The 23,588-nt window shown below is 43.9% G+C and overlaps 1 protein-coding gene across 1 annotated transcript in view; it reads right to left on the bottom strand.

The window, feature by feature from the left end:
* Positions 1–23,588, bottom strand: part of Snd1 (staphylococcal nuclease and tudor domain containing 1) — a 404,121-nt gene that overhangs the window by 76,588 nt on the left and 303,945 nt on the right. Inside the window, exon 16 of the mRNA XM_031381336.1 lies at positions 17,609–17,718. Within this exon, the coding sequence (XP_031237196.1) occupies positions 17,609–17,718 (110 nt within the window). The remainder of the gene's footprint in view (positions 1–17,608; positions 17,719–23,588) is intronic.

The raw sequence follows: 23,588 nt of genomic DNA, 5'->3' as shown, positions 1-23,588 counted from the left end.
TACTGTGCCTCAGCACCTGGGTCTAAGGGGGAATTAATTACATAGGCTATGGTGAGGGGGTGCGGCATAACTTCTTGGGTGTTGGCACTGGGGTATAAGTAGTACAGTCTTCAATTTTACTTATTTATTTCATTTAAGGAAATAACTAAACAAAACATCCTGCAAAAAGATGGGGCTGTATCATTGTAGCTAAAAATACCTCCACTGAAGGCGGCCGCTCACCAGCTCCTCAATTAGAGATGCTACAGGGCCCTTTGTGAGCTGTGCAGTGTTGGCAGCTCCACAGGGGCTCTGGGCGGCTGAGGACAATCTCTGGAGCAGGGACTTTCTACGGCTAGGTGGAGGGGCACTGGTTAAGAGCCACTGAGTCAGCATCAGAGACCTGCCTTCCAAAGGTAACTTCTATACTGCCCTCTTGCTTCATGGACCTAAGCCAAAATGATACACCTGAGAATGACCCAAAGTTAGCATCAGGGGTTTGGCTGCTCAACTTTCTTGAAGGTTACATGTGTTCCATACCCAAAGGAGGCAACAATGCCATCCAGCTTGTCTCAGGAGATCTGGGTGCTGGATAGCAATTTGGAAGTGTGTTTCAGGGATAAGAAACCCAGGTGAAGCCTCTTGGGGGTGGGGTGGGGCTGAGGCCAGGGCTGCTTTCAGTTCAGGCTGACTCTTGAATAGGGACACTGTGCAGAGGCATAGGGCTTCATAGGTCTTTTTCTGAATTTCTTCTCTTTATTGTCTACATGTGTAAAGGTCATTTAGTCCAACAACAGTCACTTTTACTGGAGAAGAACAAACCTCATGGAGGTAAAACAGAGTTGGTAAAACAGGAGAAGGTGGGCAAAAACAAAGCCAAGGCTGATTTGATTTAGCCACTGATACCTTTCTTTGTTTCTCAGGTGAGGGTGAGGGTATGTGTGTGAGCACATGTATCACATGAATTCAGTGTCTGCATATGCCCAGTGGCCACAATTCTGGACAGCACAAATTAAGTAAGAATCACTTGACTCTGATTGTCTTATCTCATCTCTTGCTGGCTAGCAGTGGTTTCTGAAACTTCTCTGAGCAAGAACTGAACCCAGGAAAGTTAATGGGTTCCACAATTCATTCTCCAGCAAACCCAATGACCTTGGGCTCTTGAAGAAACTAATAACTGACCACACCTATCCCCCAGGGCAGTAGGCAACCCAGGTCCTAATCCCGCACATCCGAGTGGCTGTCTACATGCTTACAGCTACTCTGACCTTTACGTATTTTGCCCAGTTGCTATTTTACACTATTTTAATTGATGTTTAATATAGCTTAACTCTGCATGGTGTTCCAAGCCCCTCACCAGGGGGCCGCTCACAGGCAGAGTCACAATTAATAGCAATCCCCAGAAAATTATGCCCTGTATCAAAGTTGTCATTGCACCATATAAATGCTTATTATTACTATTGAATTCTCCAGCCCTGACACTTCCCTGTGTTTACTAGGTAGCAGATAAACTTCTGTTTGTGCCTTCTCTACTCTACCACACCATCAGGTCTAAATATAGCACTTGTGTGTATGTTTAGCTCCATTTAGCTCTGCTTTGAAAAGGGGGTGGGGGTGGGGAAATCAGCTAATAATGTTAAATCGCTGGAAAATGTGATTTGTTCCTCCCCAACTTTAAAGACAAAAACAAGATTGAGAAGATGGGGCGGGGAAATCTCAGCATGGAGTGAAAATCTTCCAGACCCTGACAATGTGGCACAGCTCTTCACAGGCCTTCTGTGAGGACAGAAGGAGCAGGTCCCTGAACATATGATACATGGGGACAAGGATGGGGCTGTCAAACTAGTGTCAGGGACTTTTAAGAACAATCTCGGCTATGCAAGTTGAACTTTCCCCAGTTTCTTAAAGGAAAAACCCAAATAAAACAAACCGCTCTCCTCACAAGAGGAAGTTAGTCTGCAGAGTCTCCTACAAACAGTAGGGCCTGGGTGACTTCTCAGTAGCCTTAGCCCCCTGTCCTTGCCTCACTAAAGTAATGCAATCTGAGGAAACTTCACCTGTTAACCTCCCCTGTCTGCTTCTGTCACACCACCCACTCCTCTGTAGACACCGATGCCTAAGTTCTTAACTTTCTTACGTTCTTACCTTAGTTCTTGTACCTCAACTGGATGACTACTGCCTCAGAGGTACTGTGGAGGTGATGGCCGTGTGGAAACTTGAGCTCTCTGTGGGAGTGTGCTCAGGTGCTTAACTTCATGACTCAGTTGTCTCATCTGTGACAAAATGCTGGCTTGGGCTCCATCCCCTCAGGCATTCTAGCTACAAAATTGTCTACCTCAGCATTAAAGACTACACTTAAGTCTTTGGAACTGAATGGGTCAGACTTATTTCCATTTATATTTTTTTCTGCACTCAATGCTTTATGGAGAAATATAGATTTCTATTCTAAAATTTTCTAGCCAACAAAGAAAAAGTACTATTTTAGTTTGTTTGACATGGAAATGTCTATAATGAGATTGAATTTCCTGTATTATATTTGCTTTGCCTTCTTCCATCTTTGACTAAAAATGGAGTTTCTAAAAAACCAGAAATCCTTCCTGTATTCAAACCTAGCAGGGCCGAGACTGCCTTGGCTGAAGAAGAAGGTGTGAGTCTCAAGCCCCAATGGAACAAGACACGTGCCATCTACTAGCTGCTGCACCTGCAAACCATGCCCAGTCCGTAGGTTGCTGCCCACAGCAGGAGCTGAGACACTAGCATTTCCTACCCATGGCAGGCCTTGAACCTTTGTACTGTAGCTGCCAAGATGATGCAAAAGCAAGGGCCTACTTTCCAGCTTAGGAGAAAAACGTATTAAGTGGAAATATAGTCTTCATTTCTTTTTCTTTTCACCACCTCCAGCCATTATAAATCTTTGATCTAAAAAGCAGAGTTGTCAAACAAAGCTGAGGAAGATGATGGGACTGTCAGCCCCTCCCCCAATGCAGGACACGAGTTTACGAATGATTCATGGGAAAAGAACCACCATCCTGCGGGCAGCATCACATGTCCTTAAACAGCTTCACAGAGAGCTGGCTACCTTCTACACATCTCCCACCTGACATAGCCACACTGGGTTTCCAGTGACATCTTCCTCCTGGAAAAGGGATATCCAAAACAGTGACCTCAACCCACTAGGTACTCAGTGCAACAGAGGTGGCAGTGCTCTTCTGGAGAAGCCTGGCTGAGCACTGGGTAACATCAAAAACTGCAGCCCTGACAGCAACAAGCAGCCAGCCCTGGGATCACACTGATTGCCATTAACTGCATACTCAGGTAAGTGGCTAAGCAGGTCTATCCTCTAGGAAGCAACCCAAATATTATTTCTCCACAACTTAACAAAAGAAGACGGTTCTGAGAATTGGCCTACTTTGCATGATAACAGCGAACCTCGACATGGGTAGAGGTGTGGGTAAGACACAACAACATTCCTATTTTCATATATTTAAAGGAGAGAAGCAGCAGCTAGGTTAGCCAGCTTGGCTCTGTAGTCAGTGTGAACTTCCCTCTGTAGAGTCCTGGGATTAAAAACCAGTCTTTACCCATGTGAATTGCTATTTGCAGCAATGAAGTTTAAGAATGAGCACTTTGTTGGGAAATGGCTTTAGCTGCACATCTAAAATGTGTTCTCCTACCACTTTTCCCAAGTGGCCTCAGGTACGACTAGTGAGGTGAACAGCACACATACCTCTCTACATATGCTCCTTCCATGTGTATTTCTAGGATTGAGAGAAACTGGTAAGAACTGCCTCTGTGCTTTATCCCTAGGTGGGCACAGAACCCCTTACCCATAAGAACCCTTCCTTTATGTCCCAAGCCTCCCTAGATCCAACCCTGGTATCTCATGTTCTCCAAAGGTGAGCCCAGTTAGTACTGAAAAGCCACAGAGGAATGATAACTTCAGCAAAACTGGAGGCATTCACAAAGGTCCTGATCTTTCCACTCATACTCAATTTACATTCTGTAGAAAAGCAGACAATAAAAGAATACACTTTTGGAAAAATGAGAGGAGGTACTGCTGAGTGAGCGTTCACTAAGTGGTGACAAGTTGCCTGTTTTTCATGGCACAGTACATATGGTGAGCTTCACACACACACACACACACACACACACACACACACATTTTTTTTTTTTTTTTTTTTTTTTTGTCTTTTGATCAGAAGAGCCAATCACAGTGGTTCTTTCATTTCCATTAAGGCAGCCTTAGTGACCCAACAGGCAGACAGGTCAGTGGTGGCTCAGTAGGAAATGGATAGCTTAGGATAAATGAATTGGTATTGCCTGCCATTTTTCCTTGCCATCACTTTAATCAATAAGGGAAAAGGTGAATTGTTATTGATCTCTTTAACACCCTTGAACGATACTGTACAAATTACAAAAACACAAGGGGGTTGGTAAAGAAATGAAAAGAGGAAGGCCAGAGTATGTAAGTCTGGGCACTGTGAAACTGTTGTACTTTCCTGGAATGGCCTTCTAATCACCCAGGTAAGAATGCTTGGGTGCCCTTGTGACCCTGTCATGAATAGCCCCTGTCCTCGCTCTCATACCTTCGTGGGCTGGCATGGAGCATCTCAGTGCTTTCATCTTTTTACATGCTGCTGTGCTTCTGCAGGGCAATGGGCTCCTTAAACAATACAAGTCCTCTTGATGCAAGGCTAAAAGCCTATGCATTGAGACATGACAGGATTCCTAAGGTCTCATGAATTTTTGAAGTTGCCATACTTTAGTGGGGTTTAGCTGGGGAATTTCAGCCACTGACGATAATTTTGAATGGAAGAGCAAGAATCCACAGCTTCAAGGACAATCTCGGGTAAGACTTTATTAACCCATTTCTGGGTCACATGCCAAAGAAACATAAATAGATTAAAGAAATGTGAAACTTATTCTCAAAAAGAACAAATATCATAGCTCCAGGTTGAAAGACATGACAAAGATACAGGGTCTTGGTTTAAAATGTTATAGGGTCTTTGCTTAATCTTGAAGGGAACCTGGCCATATTCAGACAGGCAAGAAGACAGATATGCAAATATGGTCTTTTCCAGACAACCAGGAAAAAGGAGTGTTAGATTCATGAGCATAGCAACTCATAACAGGAAGATAAAATATTTAGTGTCTGCTTTTCATCTTTAGCTTAGAGCTTCATCCAACAAGTTAATTACAAGGAAGACTATGAGAGCTACTAAGCCTTTTGGATTAGATTATGCTAAGATACGCTGCTTAGCAGGACCCAAGTATTACCTTGCTCATGTAGAAAAACCAACATATCACAGATTTGATATTAGAGAAAGGGGAATATGAATGAATGAATGAATGAATAAATAAATAAAGTTTAACCCAATAGGATATAGAATTATCCACAGTTACAGATCATACCTGTGTTATTCTGTCAGTTGTCCCTATAGCTGAGAAACTGATGAGAAAAAATAAACCCAAAACAAAACACTTAGGCCAGTATTCCTTCTTAGGGCCACACAACACTGTCAGGAATCACCCGGGGCCTAAGTCTCCCCAGCAAACTCCTCACCTTGTTTGAACATTCCCCTTAATTGGCATTCTTAATGCAGAACAGAGCTTTAGTATCCCCATTTTGCAGATAGTAAAACCTGGGCAGGAAGTCACTGAACATACACTATGAAACAGAATCCAGACTTAAAACTGGCATGTGAATATGCCAGGAGCCCTCAGGATGCTCCTGGCATCTGGCTTAAATGATTCTCCAGAGACTGTGACTCTGATGAAACTGCCTATCTTTGAAAACTGTGACCCATGGTTCACCAGTATTCCCTTCTTCCTACAAATACCTGAAAGGCCAATGCAAGTTACAAAGCTGCTGATGTGCGGAGAGTAGAAGTGCTGAGATTAGAAGGAGGAAATACTTAAGTGCACCCCAGGCATTTGGAAATGGCCACGTCTGCAGCCCTGGAAGCTGAGGGTAGAGCTCTGGCTCTCTCTGCCAGGCAGACTAAGAACTGGTCATACACTCAAGAAGTGGGGCACATGGGTGTGAAAGGCATGGTGGTAAGAACCAACTAGTTCCCTCCTACAAGGTATCCTCCTATTCTGAAAGTGACCCTATTCTAAAATTACCAAGTGGCAGGTGGCCAGACCAAAAATCCATATCCAATCAGTGGTAATGGACTGTTGTTGCATTTTCTCATATAAGGTTACAGTGCTGCCATAAAAGCCCCAGGTCAGTGGTTAGACGGAGCTGGAGAGGTAACAGCACCCGTGTACCAGATGTGCTCTAGAGACCTGGAAAGTGAGGTGCAGGTGTGGCCCTCTTCCGAGAGATGGAAGGATCTGCAGTAGCTGCATCGTCTTCCACATCTAGCCAACTTCTTTTTTAACTACTGAAAATAATTCTATGGTATCACGAGGCTGGAAGTGAAGAGAAGGAAAGCGCACTTTTAACCCGGGAAGAGGGCACAGGGAGGGCTTCCACTTCACTCTCTAGTCCTGCTCCAGCGACAGCTGTCACTCATAGAGAGATGGCTCCAAACAATGCTACTTGAGGGTCACTTCCTGCCCCTTTCTGTCCTGGTTAATCTTTCTTTAGGGCTCCTGCTGACATTCAGCTAGTTTCCAAGTCTTCTGATTTAATACGCATCAAGGACAAACATATGGTGACCTTAAACTGCTGAGACTATGGGATAAAGGGATGGGGCCAAAAGGAAAGCATGGCTACTCTGAGAACAAGGAGGCCCAGGCCACCGGAGCCTAGGCCATTCCTAGGGAGCACACAAGGTTAGGACTCGTACCTATGTAGAGAAAGGCAGGGGATCCCCATGGCAGTTTAGGCTGTGAGACACTTATGTCTCAGACACCCATAAAGTGTCTGACTGTCCCTTCTTGTAGTGATGGTCGGCACACCATCAGTTCACAGTCACATCGAGAAAAGCCTTCTTGCAAAGGTTGACACTCTTGGGAAGGCCTTCGTGTTTTCAGTGAAAGTGGCACTGCTTAGAAGGAAGTAGTTTTGATGTATGGGACAGGAAAACCAAAGGCAAAATGACCCTGGTCTTATCATGCTTAGAAAAAAGACTGGCTGATGCCCAAAGATATTTAAAGGCTTGTTTGAGAATTTAGACCAATGATAGCAAATGGCTTTCAATCCATTTCAATCTAAGTGCCAAATCCATCCAATTGGTAGGAGCTTTTAAAGAAAAGGGTTTTTTTTTTTTTTTCCTCCTTTCAGAGATAGGGTATCACTATATAGCCCTTGAGATCTGAACAAACCATGCAGGTCTCTAACTCAAGAGATCTGCCTACCTCTGCCTACCAAGTGCTGAGATTAGAGATATATGCCACCACGCTCAGCTCAACTGGTAGTAGCTTTGTAGAACTTAAAAAGGATCAGAGCTCTAGGCCAATGACCAGCCATGGTCAAAGAGTGGATGAGGGTTGGAGGAGTATATTTACACTGTTGACATTGGCTTAGACAGGTTTAAGGTTGAGACAGTGAACTGAACATGAATTTTGTTGATTTTAACATGAATACTGACCACAACACATGTACCCATATCAAGCCTACCACCATACTGTAGGTAAAATGTTTAATCCACACTGGAGTTTGAATCCCAAGTTAACAAAATTAACTAAGAGAGAATCAGTGCCACTAATAAAATAATGCTGCAAACTGCTGTTCATGGACTGCTTACTATTCACTAGGTCCTGTATAAAACATTTACGTAGACATTTCATTTTCACAGTAACCTTATGGAGAAGAGGTAGTCTTGAAACAACCTAGGCAACCTAAATGTAGCAGGACTGCCATAGTGCACAACACTAGAAACACTGTAGTATACAGTGAGACTGCCTTGGTTTACAGCTGAAATAGGAAATGAAGATGAGGACTCAGGTCTGACTCCACATGTTAATAAGTTTTTGTTCAGTGACTAAGAAAGAAGCAAAAGATGTCCTTAAATGGTAATGAGGATAAGTTTGAGAACAAGCTGTCCCCTTTGACTGTGAAACCCTGTTGTTTGGGACAGGTTCAGGGTATCTCTGCTGCTAATTCTCAATCTTACTCAGAATCTTATTTCATAACAGACCATTGGTCACTTTCATTTTCAAAACCCACTTAAGTTCAGCTGACCAGAAAGTGTCACGGGTGGAGAAGCAAGTGGGAAGTTCATCAGCAGAGTCACGTTTAGAACACAGAGGCTCCCTAGTCCTTGGTAACAGACTTAGGAGTGGGTGAGAAGAAGGCAGAATTAAGGTCAGCTCATCCACCAGAACAGTCACGCTAGTGTCCTTGGGGGAGTCACACGCGAAACAGCAGAATGTTAGTGCTACCTGGAGAGCAAATGCAATCGTCAATCTGCTTGTCCTCTGCTGGCGGTTCAGGCAGCCTTGCTATTATATATTATGAGCTGTGTTCTAAAAAGGTACCAATTGAATTATGCAATAACAAGAGCTGGGGGAAATTCAGGCAGTGGGTGTGGTTTAGAATGTTTGGGACCAAGAAAATAGGGAGACACCAGGGCTGAAAGGACTCTAAACACGCCAACGTGCTGGGCAGCTGTAGGTGTAGGTGAAGTGTTGGTGTCCTGCATGAAACTCTTCTGATAAGTCGGGGGCAGGTTAGTATGAGACCATCTTCAGTTTTAAGAGAAAGATCTGCCTAGCTGAAGATACAGAAACGGAGAACTAGTTTCCAAACAAGAGTTCAGCAGGGAAGGTAAAGAGTTCAGAGTAAGGTGCTTTGCCTGAGAATCAAAAACTCCTCGCTACTTTCTTTCAGCTCTTCATTATTATATTAATAATATTAGCTTCTGCTGCCCTGTTTCAAAAGAACCCTCACCTTTGACAGCTCCAACAGTGGATATTCAGGATGACGAAAGAGGAAAGAGAAGCCAGAACTCTGTTCTACTATACCTCAACTAAAACAAATGGCACCCAGCTCCCCCAGCCAAAACCTTTATTTTCCTCTTGATAACACTTCCATTTGTTCTGGGCCACAGGCCCTACCTAGCTCCTGGTAGCCTAGGACGATGAACATGCTAGGCAACAGCTGTCTCCCATGGGACTGCTTGTAGAGAACATGTCCTGTCAGAATAGGCAGTATTAAGTCTGGTGAGGGGCAGAGGCTGTGCCTAGGTGTGTCTGTGAAGGATTTTTAGGACCCTGTTGGCAACAACGCTCTCAGACCCAGCAAGTGCACTAGCCTTGCTTCAAGCCTCACTTTAAATGACGTTCAGATGAGTCCTGTGGATTATTTTGGTGGAAAGATGCAAGAAGAAATCATGTTTGAGTCTTTCCATCTTTACCCTGGGACTGATCTGGGTCAGGACTAAAGATGAAAGGAGGAGAGCACGGCGCCAGGATCGTCTTGGCGTTGCCAAGGGTGCTGCTGCTTCTACTTGGGGAAGGAGAGTACAATTTCAGGCCCAACCAAGCACTATATTTCTTACTTAATTTTTGATGGAACAACAGTACAAAAAAGCTGACCTGGCAGAGAAAAATACAAATGCTTCTCAAAGAAGAGTTTGCAACAGTGGAGACCAGCTCCTAAGGGAAATGTACAATGCTTTTGCTGAATAAGATTTTCTTTCCAGGGACGGAAATCACACCCCTGAGACCCTCTCCTCCATGTCTCAAAGAGGCCACATCTCTTCTGTTCTATGCCATGCCTGTCCCACCCTCATTGCCAGCAGCAGTGACAGATGTGGACACTATTTCTGGAGGGCACTGAGGCCTATCAAACCTACACTAGATAGCCCTTATGACACACAGGTAATAGGATCTTGGCCAAGCCAATGACAAATTAGCCCCAGCAACTATTTCAGAAGAATGGATGTAATTCTATGCTTGACTGACTATGAAAGTTCTCAGTAGAAGAACAGCAGAGCTGAGCCAGCAGCTCTGCAGAAAGGAACCCTACTGGAGCCAGCAAACAAGGCTAAGCTTGCTGAGGAAGGCCACTAGAAGCTGCCTAGGACTTAAAACTGACAGAAGGACCCAGAAGGCCAGGGGAAGGAGAAAAAAAAATGAGCACCCATGACAGCAGTGTTCACTTAAAACTTTTGCCCCAATCCTCCACTCCCTTTGAGACAAGGTCTCACTGTGGAATGTAGGCTGTCCTGGAACTCAGGGCCACTTTGCCTCTGTCTCCTCAATGCTCCAACTGAAGATATGCACCACTACACCTGGCTTTCTGCCATCTTATGATGCTATTTTCATTTAGAGGCTGGGATGGGGTTTGAGGTCTCTTCTCCCAAGGAATTAAGAAGTACATGGGAAGAGCCTAAAGCTCAAGAGTGAACAGTTTGATATTCACATAGTACTTACAACTCCTCTTGGATCAGGAATTTATGGGGCCTAAATTTCAAAATGATTCCTTGGGCTAACATTCTAATCAGCAAAAGCAGAAGACAGAGACATACAAAGGATGGAGACAAGAAACTGTATTAGAAAACCAAGGGGACACCAGTGACTTCTTTTAGACCAGTGAAAGTTTTTTTTTAAAGCAATGAAACTTTTCTACAACTCCAAACCATTGTTTAAGTTTGTGTAAGCATCTTGGTTAGAAGACAAGGAAACCCAGAGAGGACAGTCTGGAGTAAGTACACAGGTCGAGTTTATAGTAAGTTCCTCAGTCAGAAGCCACATACTCAGTCTCAGAACTCTAATGTCTTCCTCTCCCACTGAGTGTAGAGAGCTTTCCCAGAGAACCATAAATAATAATAGCAGATCTTCTTCCCAGACCCTAAAACGCTGGGGAAATAAATCACTTCCCTTTACAAAAGTGAACATCGCTTGCGTACTGATAGGGATGGGGAGCTAATGAGCATCATGGGTTTGTTCTGACAAGGTGCAGATATGAAGCAAGTGATGAGATGTGAGGTTGGAGAAGTGGCCAAGGAGATGTATAAATTAGAGATGACACTTTATCCAGAAGCAAGGACACCAGGTCTTTTTAAGTAGATGCATATTCAGAGTCAAACTTGCTTCCTAAGAGAAAGACTATAAAAACAGGAATATGGGTATACATTACCAAAGGGAAGGATGTGACTACATAGGAAGCAAGGTCCGGAAAAGTTAAAACAGCACATGAAGCAAGCAGTCAGATGGTCAAAAGCTGGAAGAACTACACACAAGCAGAGGAAATACCCAGGTAGGCAGGACCACATCAAATTCCTCATGCCCAAGAACAGAATCAGAATAGAATGTTTCATGGAACAGTGTCAGTCAATGGTTGACCTTTGGGAAAATCCTTTACTTCTAGACACTCTGGCAAGATGGGGAAAAAAAAAAAGATAAAACATGGCATAAAAAGTGATCCCTTTCTAATAGCAGAAATAGCAGTATTTGAGGAGCAAAGTACTTCACTGGGAGTACAGATATTTCTATTTTAGCATCTGCCGTAACACCAGCTAGCAGAGGAGCAGGTGTAACTGAGTTTTCTGGACTGTGAGACTGGGGTAGCAATTTTTGCATACGTTTGCTGTGAAACATATAGAGATTACACAAAAAGCCCCAGAACTCTAGCAAACACTATGAACCTAAGGCCTCCTTTTTCTGAGCCCCTTTATATGAAAACAACAGTGAACTGAACAAACTAAACTCTGGAAAGCATCACTGGTGTGTGCTGCACTGTCCTTTCCCAATCAAAAGCCCTTAGGCACCTGTAGGAGAAGAGTGCTGTTTAAAAAGGCTGCACATACATCCCACTTTCTCTTGGATGGTAGCTAGGATATTCTAGAGTAAATTGACTTCTGCACCAAAAAGGAAGGAAGGAAGGAAGGAAGGAAGGAAGAAGAAACACAGCTGAGCAGCCTGTTTAATTTTCTACCAGACAATTATTAGTGGCTCAGTGAGGGCTCCTCGTGGACAATGGCAAACACGGAGTGTCAGAGAGCAGGTTCCACTGGAGCCATTAAGGCCAGGTGAACTGCACACTCTTGAGTTCCCAGAACTGAACCACCTTCAGCACTGTGTGCTACCTTTCTCCTCTAGTGACTCTCCTTGGCAGGAAGTAGGCTGCATGAACAGATGGACCAGGAGGCTGAGAGAGCATATTACACAGCCCTGGAGGAGCACTATGGGGCGAAGCCAGAGGGTGCAGAAAAGACCTGGTTACATCAACACTCCTCCCCCTCTCACACAAGAGGCACTACAACATGAAACCTAAGTGAAGGAGATGGGCCTGTTTTTCTTTCTGTGCTAAGCTTTCTTTCCTATGTATATTCCATTCCTCCTCAGATAGACCTAATCATCGGGATGGGGCCATGTTTCCTCAAACAGGCATTTTTCCCTGAGCTGCAACAGTTGCTTATAATACTTTATAGTCTTTGCCTTTGAAAAAAATCTAGGGGTTGGGGGGGGGGGTCAAAGGAAAACTAGGGCTATACCAGGGTTATTGAAGCTGCAGAGTGGGTTCCCTGGGGGAAATCTTTCCTTCTGATGCCAGCAGCAAGAGGGAAATAGGTCAGGGCAGAGCCGGTGTTTTCAGCTGGAGCTGTCCAGCATGGGAGTGTTATTATCCAGGCATCATCAAGGAACAACTTTGAAGTCTTAGGATAAAGGCATCATCAAAAAAACAAAACAAAAAAACCAAAACAAAACAAAAAAACCAAAACAAAACTGGGAATGATTACCAAGCCCCTGTAGACTCTTCCTCCAAAGTTATACCCAAGACAGCCTGAAACTAGGAGAGAGTTAAATTGTAAAGGTAGGAGAGGTCTGAGTGGCAAACCTGTCTGAGGTACACTGCAAGACTGCCTCAAGTAAACCTGCGACACTGAGCGTTTGTTAATACCTATAGCTCCTTTTTTGTAGGTTCAGGTTTCTCCAACACAGCAACAACTGGAGGCATGTAGTGACCGGTTGGTGAGTATATGCTGGCTATCTGGACTTCTGGAAGATGATGTCAAAAGAGCACAAATGATTTGTATTCACGACAAAGGCCTCAAAGGGCTCTTGGATGGCTGGATTCCTTGATCAATCTTTTGGACAGAAATACCAAGGCAAGGCAGAAAAAAAAAATCATATTCTCAGGGCCACATGATAACTGTAGTGTGATGACCAGGAGTTTGCACTTTTAAGCCGGTTATCTTCCCATTAGCTAATGCTATCTCTCACCACTACTTCTGGGAAGATGCTAGCAACAAGCGCAATTCCCTGTCTGGGAAATTACACCAGATCTTCCTGTCCTTGGAGGTATAGCAGGGAGTTGCTTTTAAAAAGGCAACTGCATGGTGAGGGTGGGAGGAAAGGATAAAATATGTCACGAAACACATGCTAGCCAATGGGACACAGAACTTACAGCTCACATAAAACAATTTTATGTTGCATGGCTCACAAGCAATCCAGCACCTCAAGATCAGAGACTTCTTAAAGCTCCACATGGCTACGATGAGCCATTCAACCCAATTTAGCATAGTCTATACTACAGGGATTATAAGTAAACTTGTCTGGAGCCCATACAATTTCTGACATCTTTACTCAACTCCATTACACTGACTTATGGTGTCATGGCAGTCACAGACAATGTACAAAGAATTTCCATGCATATTTTTCAATAAAACTTTATTTGCAAACAACTAGCAGAGGGCCAGATTTGCATGGCCCTAGCATGCACATTTTGATCAGGCTGGGAAGAGATGTTGAGAGCTTAGGACTACCTTTGAGTAAAGGTAAGAATTTAAATCCTCCAAAAGGCCCTTGGCTGCTCTGAGCTTCAGATCAGAGAATCAGGTAATAACCTAGTATCTGACTTCTAGCTCTTCCTGCCTTGGGGCTGGCAATACCTCCTGAATGTCAGACCATTGCCCAGGACAAGGATTACTAAATCCAAGAGAACCAAGCCAAAAGGAATCAGTGTTTAAGGGGAAACACCAGGTAGCAGACAGGAAAAAGAAGTGGTGTGATGAAAAGGCCAAGAGAGCCACTTAGGAAAATGGGACGGAATGGTGGCTGCAAATGTCAGTAGTTCTGTGATATGGCAGTTGTGCTATGTACAAGGAAAGCATGGGAACCATGTCTCCAGATATGAAGCCCATCTGAAATGCAGAGAGAAGCCTCACCTGCCCCTTGCAGGACTGCCCCCTATGTAGGAATGGGATGGAAAGGCAAGCAGTTTTCTACTTACTCAAAGCAGAGGGAGAGACAGGTATTTGTGCCCTGCTTATCCAAAGCCAGGAAGTAAGTAGTTGTTCTCAGCATCCTACTCAGATCAGTAGTAGTCAGCACCCTGAGAGCCAGCTCCCATCCCTTTCTTGACAGCCTAGTAACCGTGACCATGGTACTTTCTCAGTATCTAGATTCTTCTCTGGTCATGCTGTGCTTCCTCTTATGGGGAATCTAGTAAAAACTCTGAAATGTGAACTGCTTCTCTCCCTTTAGCAATACAGATTTATAGTATATGGAGGAAAGCAGGCCAAGGTAGAAATCCTGGGCCCAAGTGAGATAATGTGAACAAAGGTTTAAAAACTTAAAAGGGGCGATGGGGCAGAGCCAAGGACAGTCAGATCTTCAAAAATATCCAGTTAGGCTTGATTATCAAAGGGAGAGGAACAAGCATAAAACCAAAGCTCAGCTGCAGCAGCATGGCTCCTGAAGGTCCATAGGACTAGTTAGTTACACACGGCCCGGGGGCTCTGTCCACACAGTCACATGGTCCTCATTTCAACAATCACGGGCCAGCGTACAGGGCTTCTCTCCCTTATTTCTGTGGAGGAGTGGGAAGGCAAGAGCTTTGTTCTCTAAGAAGCCCTATGGAGTAGGTGAAGTTACTACACAGGGGGTAGTAAATAAACAACCCTCTTGATAAATGAAAACCTCCTTTGACTGTCTTACCATTCTGAAAACAGTTTTCATCTATTCTGTGAAGGGAATGCCCAGGAGAGTTGGCTACAGCTGGCTCCTTTAGTCAACATCTTAAATTGCGGTTCAGGCCATACTCCTATTTCCCCTGGATAATGACCTTTCAAAACAGTTTGACCAAGTAACCATATCAGCTGCTTCGACGGTGCAGAATGTTCGTTACAGGCAGACCCTAAACAAAGGGCTATGCAAGACTGGGCCACTACAATCAAGAAAGACAAATATCAACTTTGGATTAGACTAAGGTTCTATAAACTCATACAGAAGAGGCATCAAAGAAAGTGGAGAAAAATGTCACCTTTTCTACCAGTAAGTATTAAAAATACACAGATAAAAGTAAGGCCACAATAAACAGGAGGCAGTAAGAACATTTGGCCATTAGTTTTAGTTGCCACCTGGGGGCCAGAAACATGGCTGGGAAGAAAAGTAGTCAGGGAAAGAAGAATTGAAAAGGAAAGAGAAAGTCAGTGTAAGACAGCGGGTCTCAACTTGTGGGTTGAGATCCCTTGAGGGTCAACCTAAGACCATAGGAAAACTCAGATATTTATGTTATGATTCTTTTTTATTTTTTTACATTAAGATTCTTAACAGTTGCAAAATTGCTGGGCAGTGGTGGTGCAAGCCTTTGATCCCAGCACTTGGGAGGCAGAGGCAGGCGGATTTCTGTGTTATACAGAGAAACCCTGTCTCGGAAAAAAACCAAAAACCAAACCAAACCAAACCAAACAAAAAAAACCCCAAACAAACCTAACCCTTTCCCTCAAAACAATAAAACCAAAACAAACCAAGCCAAACCAAAAAAAACCAAAACAAAAAAACAAAAAACAAAACAAAAAAAACCCCAAAAAACCAACAGTTGGCAAAATTAGTTATGAAATAGCAACAAACTTAATTTTATGGTTGGGGTCACCACAACATGAGGAACTGTATGAAAGGGTGGCAGCATAAGAAAGGTTGAGAAGCACTGCTTTAGGAGGTGTTGGTGAAAAAGAGGAGTCAGGTGAGACATGAGATCTACAGTTCAATGTCTCACAAGTGTCCTAAGGGTTTCCTCCCTGATATAAGCATAAGAAACCAGCGAGAATCTGCTGCTATGCCAGGCTAGTGGCACACGCCTATAATCCCAGCACTTGAGAGGCAGAGGCAAGCAGATCTCTTGGCTAGCCTAGTCTACATAGTGAGTTCCAGGACAGCCAGGGCTACGTAGTGAGACCCTATCTCAAAACAAACCAAAAAAAAAAAAAAATATATATATATAAATAAATAAATAAATAAATAAAGTAAAAAAAGGAAAAGAGAAAAAAAAGGATTTTCTGCTATTTCCTCTCTGGTGCTTTCAGGTCACAAACTAGAGCAGGCTCTCTTCTGCCTTCTCAGTTTCTGTGAAGGACGGTATTGAAAGGTCTACAAAAAGTCCCTTCCAGCTAATTAATCTTCAGGTGTTGCTAGACAATAGTGTTTGCATTCAAACATTAGTGGAGGGTAGGAGTGGATGTTGCTATCTTTAAAAGAAAAATTCAAGCTATACTATGCGGTTATAAAATGTATGCATATGTGTAGGGGAAATAAGTGTGTCACTATCAAGAACTTCTACTTTTCAAGGATAAGTGCATCTTCAAAGAGAACAGAGAGCGATGTGGAGTTCATGAGGTGGTTAAGTGCTGTACCCCCCAGCCGCTGGATAGCCAGCAAAGCAGAAGCAGCTTTACCCAGGTGACTATAGTAGATATCTGGGATGTGGAACAAAGACCTCTTGAACAGATGAGTCAGAATTTGTTTGGCCAAATTAATTTCTTCTACTAAAACAAGAAGGCCAGTGTTAGGGAAATCCCAAAGTGGTGGCCATGGACAGCAAGAGTACTGCTGAGTTTAGAAAGTAGTGGACTCCTCAGAGCCTAGGTAGGTCAACAGGAACCTCTAGAGCTGACCTGCTGTTCTACAGCCCCAGTACTGAATGGCTGATGGAAAAGGAAACCAGACGCTAATGTTCCTATCCCATGTATGTCCAACACTGAACGTCTTCAAGCCCTTCCATCTGCTCTCCAGGATCTCAAGTGAGCCCTGAGAGAAGGCCTCTGGCCGCACATAATGTGCAGCTGTGTGCATACTCCACAGCTGCAGAGCGGCTAACAGAAGGAAGGAGGACAAAGGCAGGTAGGCCCCAGTGCTCAGTGTGAGCGAGGCACATTCCCACTGATCTTTCCTGTGCTCACTGAGCAGGATGAATGGCTGGCACACTCCTAGAAGGAAGATAGATCTGCTGATGGAGGCTTGAGTACAATTAGCAGTAGAGGGGCACCACAGCAGCAGAGCCTCACTCCTGCCTGCAAGAGTCAGCCCAACAGGCAGATACAGAAATACAATTAAATTAAGTCAGAAAACCCGCTACAGAAAATGCAATTACTCAAAGATACAAATAAATGTTCAAAGAAAATTGGCCCCTGACAGGGTTAGTCAAGCTTCTAAATCCAGCTGGAGGCAGGCAGCTCAGGCTAATTCACCAAGGAGAAGGACTGCAAAGCCTAAGCTCTCTGCATCGGGATCCTGGTTGGGCTGGCCTCATATGCCAGGTTACCAGTGAGAAGGAACAATTTGGGGGTGGCTGACCAGTGATGCAGGGATCAAAGAGATAAGGCTCCTGGATGGCAGGGCTGGGCAATGGAAGAGGCGACCGACTTATCTTTGACATGGCAGGAGATAGTGAGATCCAGGGAGAAGGACTGTGTGGCCCCCCTGCATAAGAAGCTACATAAAAACGCCCTACCTCTCGCTGCAGCACTAGTTCCTTGGTGAAAAGTGTGGCTTCCTCGCTGAATGGCTCTCCTTCCTGCACCAAGCCTGGGAGATTCCGAGCTCCTCTGGGACATTCAATGCCTGTATGAGGAGAAAAGGAAAATGTGAGAAAGTGTGCAGAAACACTGCCCACCCCACCACTCTCAGCCTGGGAGGAAGCCTCACTATGCTCCCTTGGCCCTTTCAGAGCCTCAGTCCCATGGCTTTAGCTGCAGCTTATATAACTGGCTTCCCTCACCTAAATTACACAGCTAGCCCAGCCATGTGCTACTGGAGAACAACGGCAGAAAGTCCCTCCCAGACTTTTCCTTACTATTTGACTTTGCCAGAATCCCAAGTGTTAATTCAGTGTCACTTTCCTTTTCAAATAAACACCCCCTCTGTCCTCAGGCTGAGCTTTGTATCCTAGCTTCATGGCTTTCATTCAGAACAGGAGGCAGGAGAAAACAGAGACCTGATGGAATAGTAGGCGTCCAGAGCCACACACAGTGGCTTCACAGCCTATTCTACCATTTATTTTCCTCCTGGCCTTGGCTAAATTACTCAACAAAGGCTCGACTCCTTGTCTGTAGAGGACATACATAATACATCTTCTTCTTAAGGGTGCTGCCGTAGCCCAGGAGAGATTCTGTATGGAAGATATTACAACAATGCTGGCTACTTCAGCTAGTACCACCATCTTCATCACCATCATTATCAGTCTGAGCAATTGTCATGTTTAAAATTGCAAAGTTTTCTTTGATGCCCATAGCAAGCCTGTAAGATTCATGAGCACAGAAACCTATTCTGTTTAGTTTCCAAAGATGGTACTTCATACAAAAATGTACATCCACTGATCAACCTACGCGGCCTTTTCTATCTTCAATTCAGTCACTTATTTTGAAAATGCACTTATTACTAATAGTGGTCATATATGATAGAGCAAAAAGTAAGCTGTTTTAAATGTCGGGATAAGACATATATATTTCAAAGTAATTCAGATTGCAACTGTAATTATGAAGGAACTTGACCCAGACTGTAGACAAATAGGAAAATAAGGCAATGACAATTCCAGAGAACAGAAGTGGTGAAAATCTGTGTCCGGGGTTCTGACCTCTGCTGGTGCCTGCTTCTGTAACACTCTGGGGAATGACTAGAAGTCCCATAATCAACAAGAGAGAGGGTCTACATTCTTATGAACAAACAAAAGGAACAGGCCCTGTGTTTGGTTCTCAGCAGCTGCAGAACATAGCTTTCCCTCTCAGCCTCCAGTGGAAAGAGATTATACAAAATGAAGCTCTAGGTAGTGGTGGTGGGATACAGAAGCAAAAGAATGACAACAGCAGGGGGCAGCTCTGGCCGGCAGCAACCATCATTCTCTCACCCTTGTAAGACCAGGCAGCCAAAGGGCCTACACAAGTCATATAGCTGGAAGATCAAGAAGGCTGTTTTCCCTGCATTTGTGTCTACCAGGAGTAGAACTCCATTTTCTAAAAGACAGCAAGAACTTCAGGGGCCAAGAACCTGAGAATAACCCTGAAGGGAGAGATGAGGCTAGAGAGAAATGAAATGAAAGATAGCCCACGTTTTTCACAACATCAATAGCCAAAAACACTTTTCATTTTAGATCTGCAAACTAAGCAAGAGGAGAATTGCCAGGGAGAAAAATAAATGATTCTGTTGAACTATTTTGCCACATACCCATAGATAAAGCATTGCTGCAGAGACAAGAATAATGCAAAAAACAAGTTTCTGATCTGTTCCTGAGCCTCACAGCAGAACTGGGGTGATGGGTGCTGCCATATATAGGGGAACAGACCTAGGGTGGCAAGGATTTTTTTTTTCTAGAAGGATATGCCAGGTCTCGGATTCTCAATAGTGAAGTACTAGCTTTAGCCCTTTTCACTTTTTTAGTATTCTGAAATAGCAAGAAGCAGGTCAAGCTGCTAGGACCTTGGAAACTCTATGGGATCCAGACACCAGATGATAAAGTCGAGGAAACATGACAGCTCAGTGGGCCCAGGTAGCTAAGCAAATCAAGCAGAGTTGCATCACAAGAGGTTTCCTTTGGGCCTATGAAACAAGTCCATTCATTCTCTTGGACACAAGAAGAAAGTTCTTTGCAGTTGTCTCTCCATTTCCTAGTGGCTAGGCTTTAGCTTACCTAGAAGAAGCCTAATCAGGGTGTTTCTTACTACTTGTAATGAAAAATAATACATTCACACCAATGCTCATTTCTTTTGAAGAAAGTCCTTGCCAGGGGATAAGTGAACCCTCAGTGGAATACCAAACAGGGAGCAAATGGGAGAAGAAGAGCCTGTGACCAGACAGAGGTTCACAGGCAGGCAGAGGAAGAGCATGAAGAGTCTTGTAAGATTGATACCTGCAGATAAAGGCTAAAGATAGTTCAGGGAAGAAAGACACTTGCTACCAAGCCTTACAACCTGAGTTCAACCCCTGAGACACTTCTACATACACTGTCCTTTGAATCTGCACCCATGTTGTGGTATATGAGTATGTGCATGCAGGCATGCATACATGTGTACACAGATAAATCATTGTGGAGGTCAGCGGACAACCTGAAGGAATTGGCTCTCTCAATTCAGGTGGTCAGGCTTGATGGCAGGTACCCACTAAGGCATCTTAGCAGCCCCATGTATGTGTTGGCATATAAGCACATGTTCTTACATATAACTAAATTTCTACAAACTGGTTAATCTTGATTAGTGTCATTAAATGATAGTCTATTGTACTTAGGCTCACTAAAGACAACAATTAAGATGGCTTTGGTACTGGATTGAGGACTTGAGTTGGTGTCAACACACAGCTTGACAAACATTGAAAGCAAAGACCAGACCAGAAGGTGGGCAGACCCTCATGGCCTTGGAGCATCCCAACCCAGGGGTTTAGGAGGTTCTAGACTTGTTTTAAGTACAAGGTGATAAAAAAAAATCAAGGAGTATTCATCTGGTGATGAATAGGACACTGCCAATTTTAGCCTGCAAGAGTCAGAAAGGAAGTACCTGGCTGCTGCGGCAATCCAGGGGAATACACTGACCAGGGAGTGGAATGTATCCCCTTCTGTCCAGGGTCCATGGAGTATGGCAGCCCAGAATACACTGTACGTTGCCTCAAACAAGGCCTGTACTGCTGGGCTACTATCCCTACTGTGCTACTTTCTCACCAATTAAAAAAAAAAAAAGAAAGAAAGAAAGAACGGAAAAGAAGAAGAGAAAGGAAAAGAAAAGGAGGACAAAAAGAAAGGTTGCTTTTCAGTGAGGCTACAGCAGTTGGAATGGGTCTGGTGACAGGCAGAAGCAGAGAGTCTCCAATCTATGTAGAGTACCTCAGACTGGGGACAGGCAGTGAGTCCCAGACATTCTTTCTGGCCAGTATGTGTAGTTCTGAATACTGTGAGTCACCATTAAATGCTCCTGATAACAAGGTGGAGTGGTACTGCCTAATGATAAGGATGTAAGACTCAGCTGTGCCTCCAGTGTCACAGGTTATATGTGACCCCAAGAAACAACTCAAGAACTAAAAATATTGTAACCTGAAAAAATTTCCATACCTAAAAAAATTCCTAATCGTTTTTGAGAGTTTTCCTTCCCTCTGATGTACTGGTGGGATGACGTGAGATTTACACTGTCTCACATCTGGAGGAGACTGGTAAGCCATGCATACTCCCTTCCAGCTCATACAAACCTTAAGGCCTATTTGCTGAAAGGTAAAACTCATTGTTTTTCATGGCCTTTCAAGCATATGAATGGTTGAACAAAATTACTTGAAACACAACATAAAAGAACACTTGCTTGATGTTTGGAGGGGTCAGAAAGAGATACACTATCAGGACACCATGACTCTGGCTTCCATACTGCCACTAAGAACTGTTACATGTCAACCGGGCTCAGAGTCTCTGTCTCTGACAGGAAGAGTCTACAAGGTTACAAGGTCTAGCATGGTTATACAAATCCTACAATTTGAGGTATGTCCTTGGTGCACCCAAGGTTTGAGTCTTGGACTATAGAGTGCTCCCTTTAAAATTTAAAAAGCTGGGTTGTGGAGTAATCAATCTATTAAAAAATTATACTCTTAGAGACATTGACTAACTAGGTCAATTAACAAAAACCACTTTGGTCAGTCAGCTTTTTGGAACAAAAAGAACAAATTCTTGCTAATGACAAGATAATAGGCATATAAGAGACTCTATTGATAGTCAAGGGTTATGTATTACTCTGAATATTTTAGAATGTATGTTGAATTCTGTGATAATTAAGCTTCCGGACTCAAAGTATGTCTGATCTTTCCTGTATTGCACAGTGGGAGCTGAGGGGGAATATGGCCAATTTGCTTTGCCTCGAAGTGACAGCTTCCCAATGACCATGAGTCCAGCAACAAGCCAGGCGTTAGCAGAAGGAAAGGGCTAGTGGAAACAAGAACCAATCAGAAGGGCTATTCAGTGGTGCTGAATGCATGTCCACCATGCTCTCACTGCTGCCCTGCCGTTGGAGGAAAGAGAGCAGAGGCATGCAACAGAAGTTCCTTCTGTGCGCTTAGAACACAAAAGAGCCCATACTTCTCTTAAGCCTTCCTCCTCCTACTTCATCAATGCCTTCCAGCCCATTTCAGGCACCACATGGAAGGTAGGGGGCACCAGTACGAGAAAGACTGTATGTGCTCATACAGCTAGGTTACCAGATAGAAAGCATTCCATTTTACCGCTGTATATATGGCTGTATAAGGCTATTCCAGAGGTTGTAGACAGACATTAACACAAGAGAGACAACTGGAGTACATTAGGCAGACAGATGCTGTGGCTCAGCCAGTAGTGGGGCTTACCAAGCCCAATCAGTGACATCCTCCCACACTCGATGCTGGTATTTGTTCTCATCTCTTCACAGCTGGGAATGGAAAGCAGGAGCAGAAGTGTGGTAGCAGGGAAAGATGAAGAGATGTGGTCATGCCAGATTCAGGGGAGGTCAATCTATAGTGAGGCCAGCAGTATAACTGTATCCTAACAAAGGTGTCAAATGGCAGTTGGGCCAGGAATAATCCTCTTTCTGGAGCTGGCTCTGCATATGCTGCATGGAAAACGTAAGTCTACAAAGAACCACAGGACAGAAGCAATAAACAGAGAGGCACCTGCAGTAACAGATTTCCTCAGCCTCGTTGTTCAGGGTCTAAGATCTGTGAGATGTGATCCTATTTAGGATCCCTAGGTGACTTTCACTGAGTTCCTATAAATTCACCCTCTCCCTTTATTGTCGCCATGAGTTATGGGAATCTACTATTTTCAAGAGAAATAAAGTGAAAACTAATGTACAACATGCTTTTGAGGGTGGGAAGTGTGTCATGATTTCAAGTTTTATTTTTTTCTAACCAGACACCCAATACAGTGTCAATCGACATAGTAGATTCCCAAGAAGTGTTAAATAAATAGGAGTGAAAATACTGAGAAAAAGAAGTAAACACCAAAAGAGAGAAACAGCAAACCCAGTGACTACTAATGTGCCTTACATAGTAGTAGAGGAGATAAGTTCTAGCTGGTAACAGCTTCCTGAGCTCAGCCTTTTTCATACAGCCAGCCTGCTTCCCACACAGTGCCTGTAATGGGCTAGACAGCATTAGCGAATGGAGGGAAGGAGGCTTAGGTGAGATGTGGGATTTCTAAAGGTCCCAGCAGGCAGAAAGCAGGATGTGCTGCATACCAGTCTGGAATGACCCATTTGTAAGACAGAAGTGTTTTACATGAATACCAGAGAATGGGGTTGACAGAATTCTCAACTACAGATATCTCAGCATAGCCACACCTATGTACCTCACTGACCTCTGAACTGTCACACTTGGGAACACAGTTTAAATTCAGAGATAAAGTAATCAAGTGTGAGTGGCAATGTCTGAGACATTGGGACACAGCTGAGATGTTTGGCTTCCAATATAACTCAACAAAAAATGATCCCCATGTATGATCA

This window comes from Mastomys coucha, unplaced genomic scaffold, assembly GCF_008632895.1.
Source record: "Mastomys coucha isolate ucsf_1 unplaced genomic scaffold, UCSF_Mcou_1 pScaffold20, whole genome shotgun sequence".
NCBI classification, from domain to species: domain Eukaryota; kingdom Metazoa; phylum Chordata; class Mammalia; order Rodentia; family Muridae; genus Mastomys; species Mastomys coucha.
Note: the sequence above shows the minus strand (reverse complement) of the source record. Positions and strands in the feature narration are given on the sequence as shown.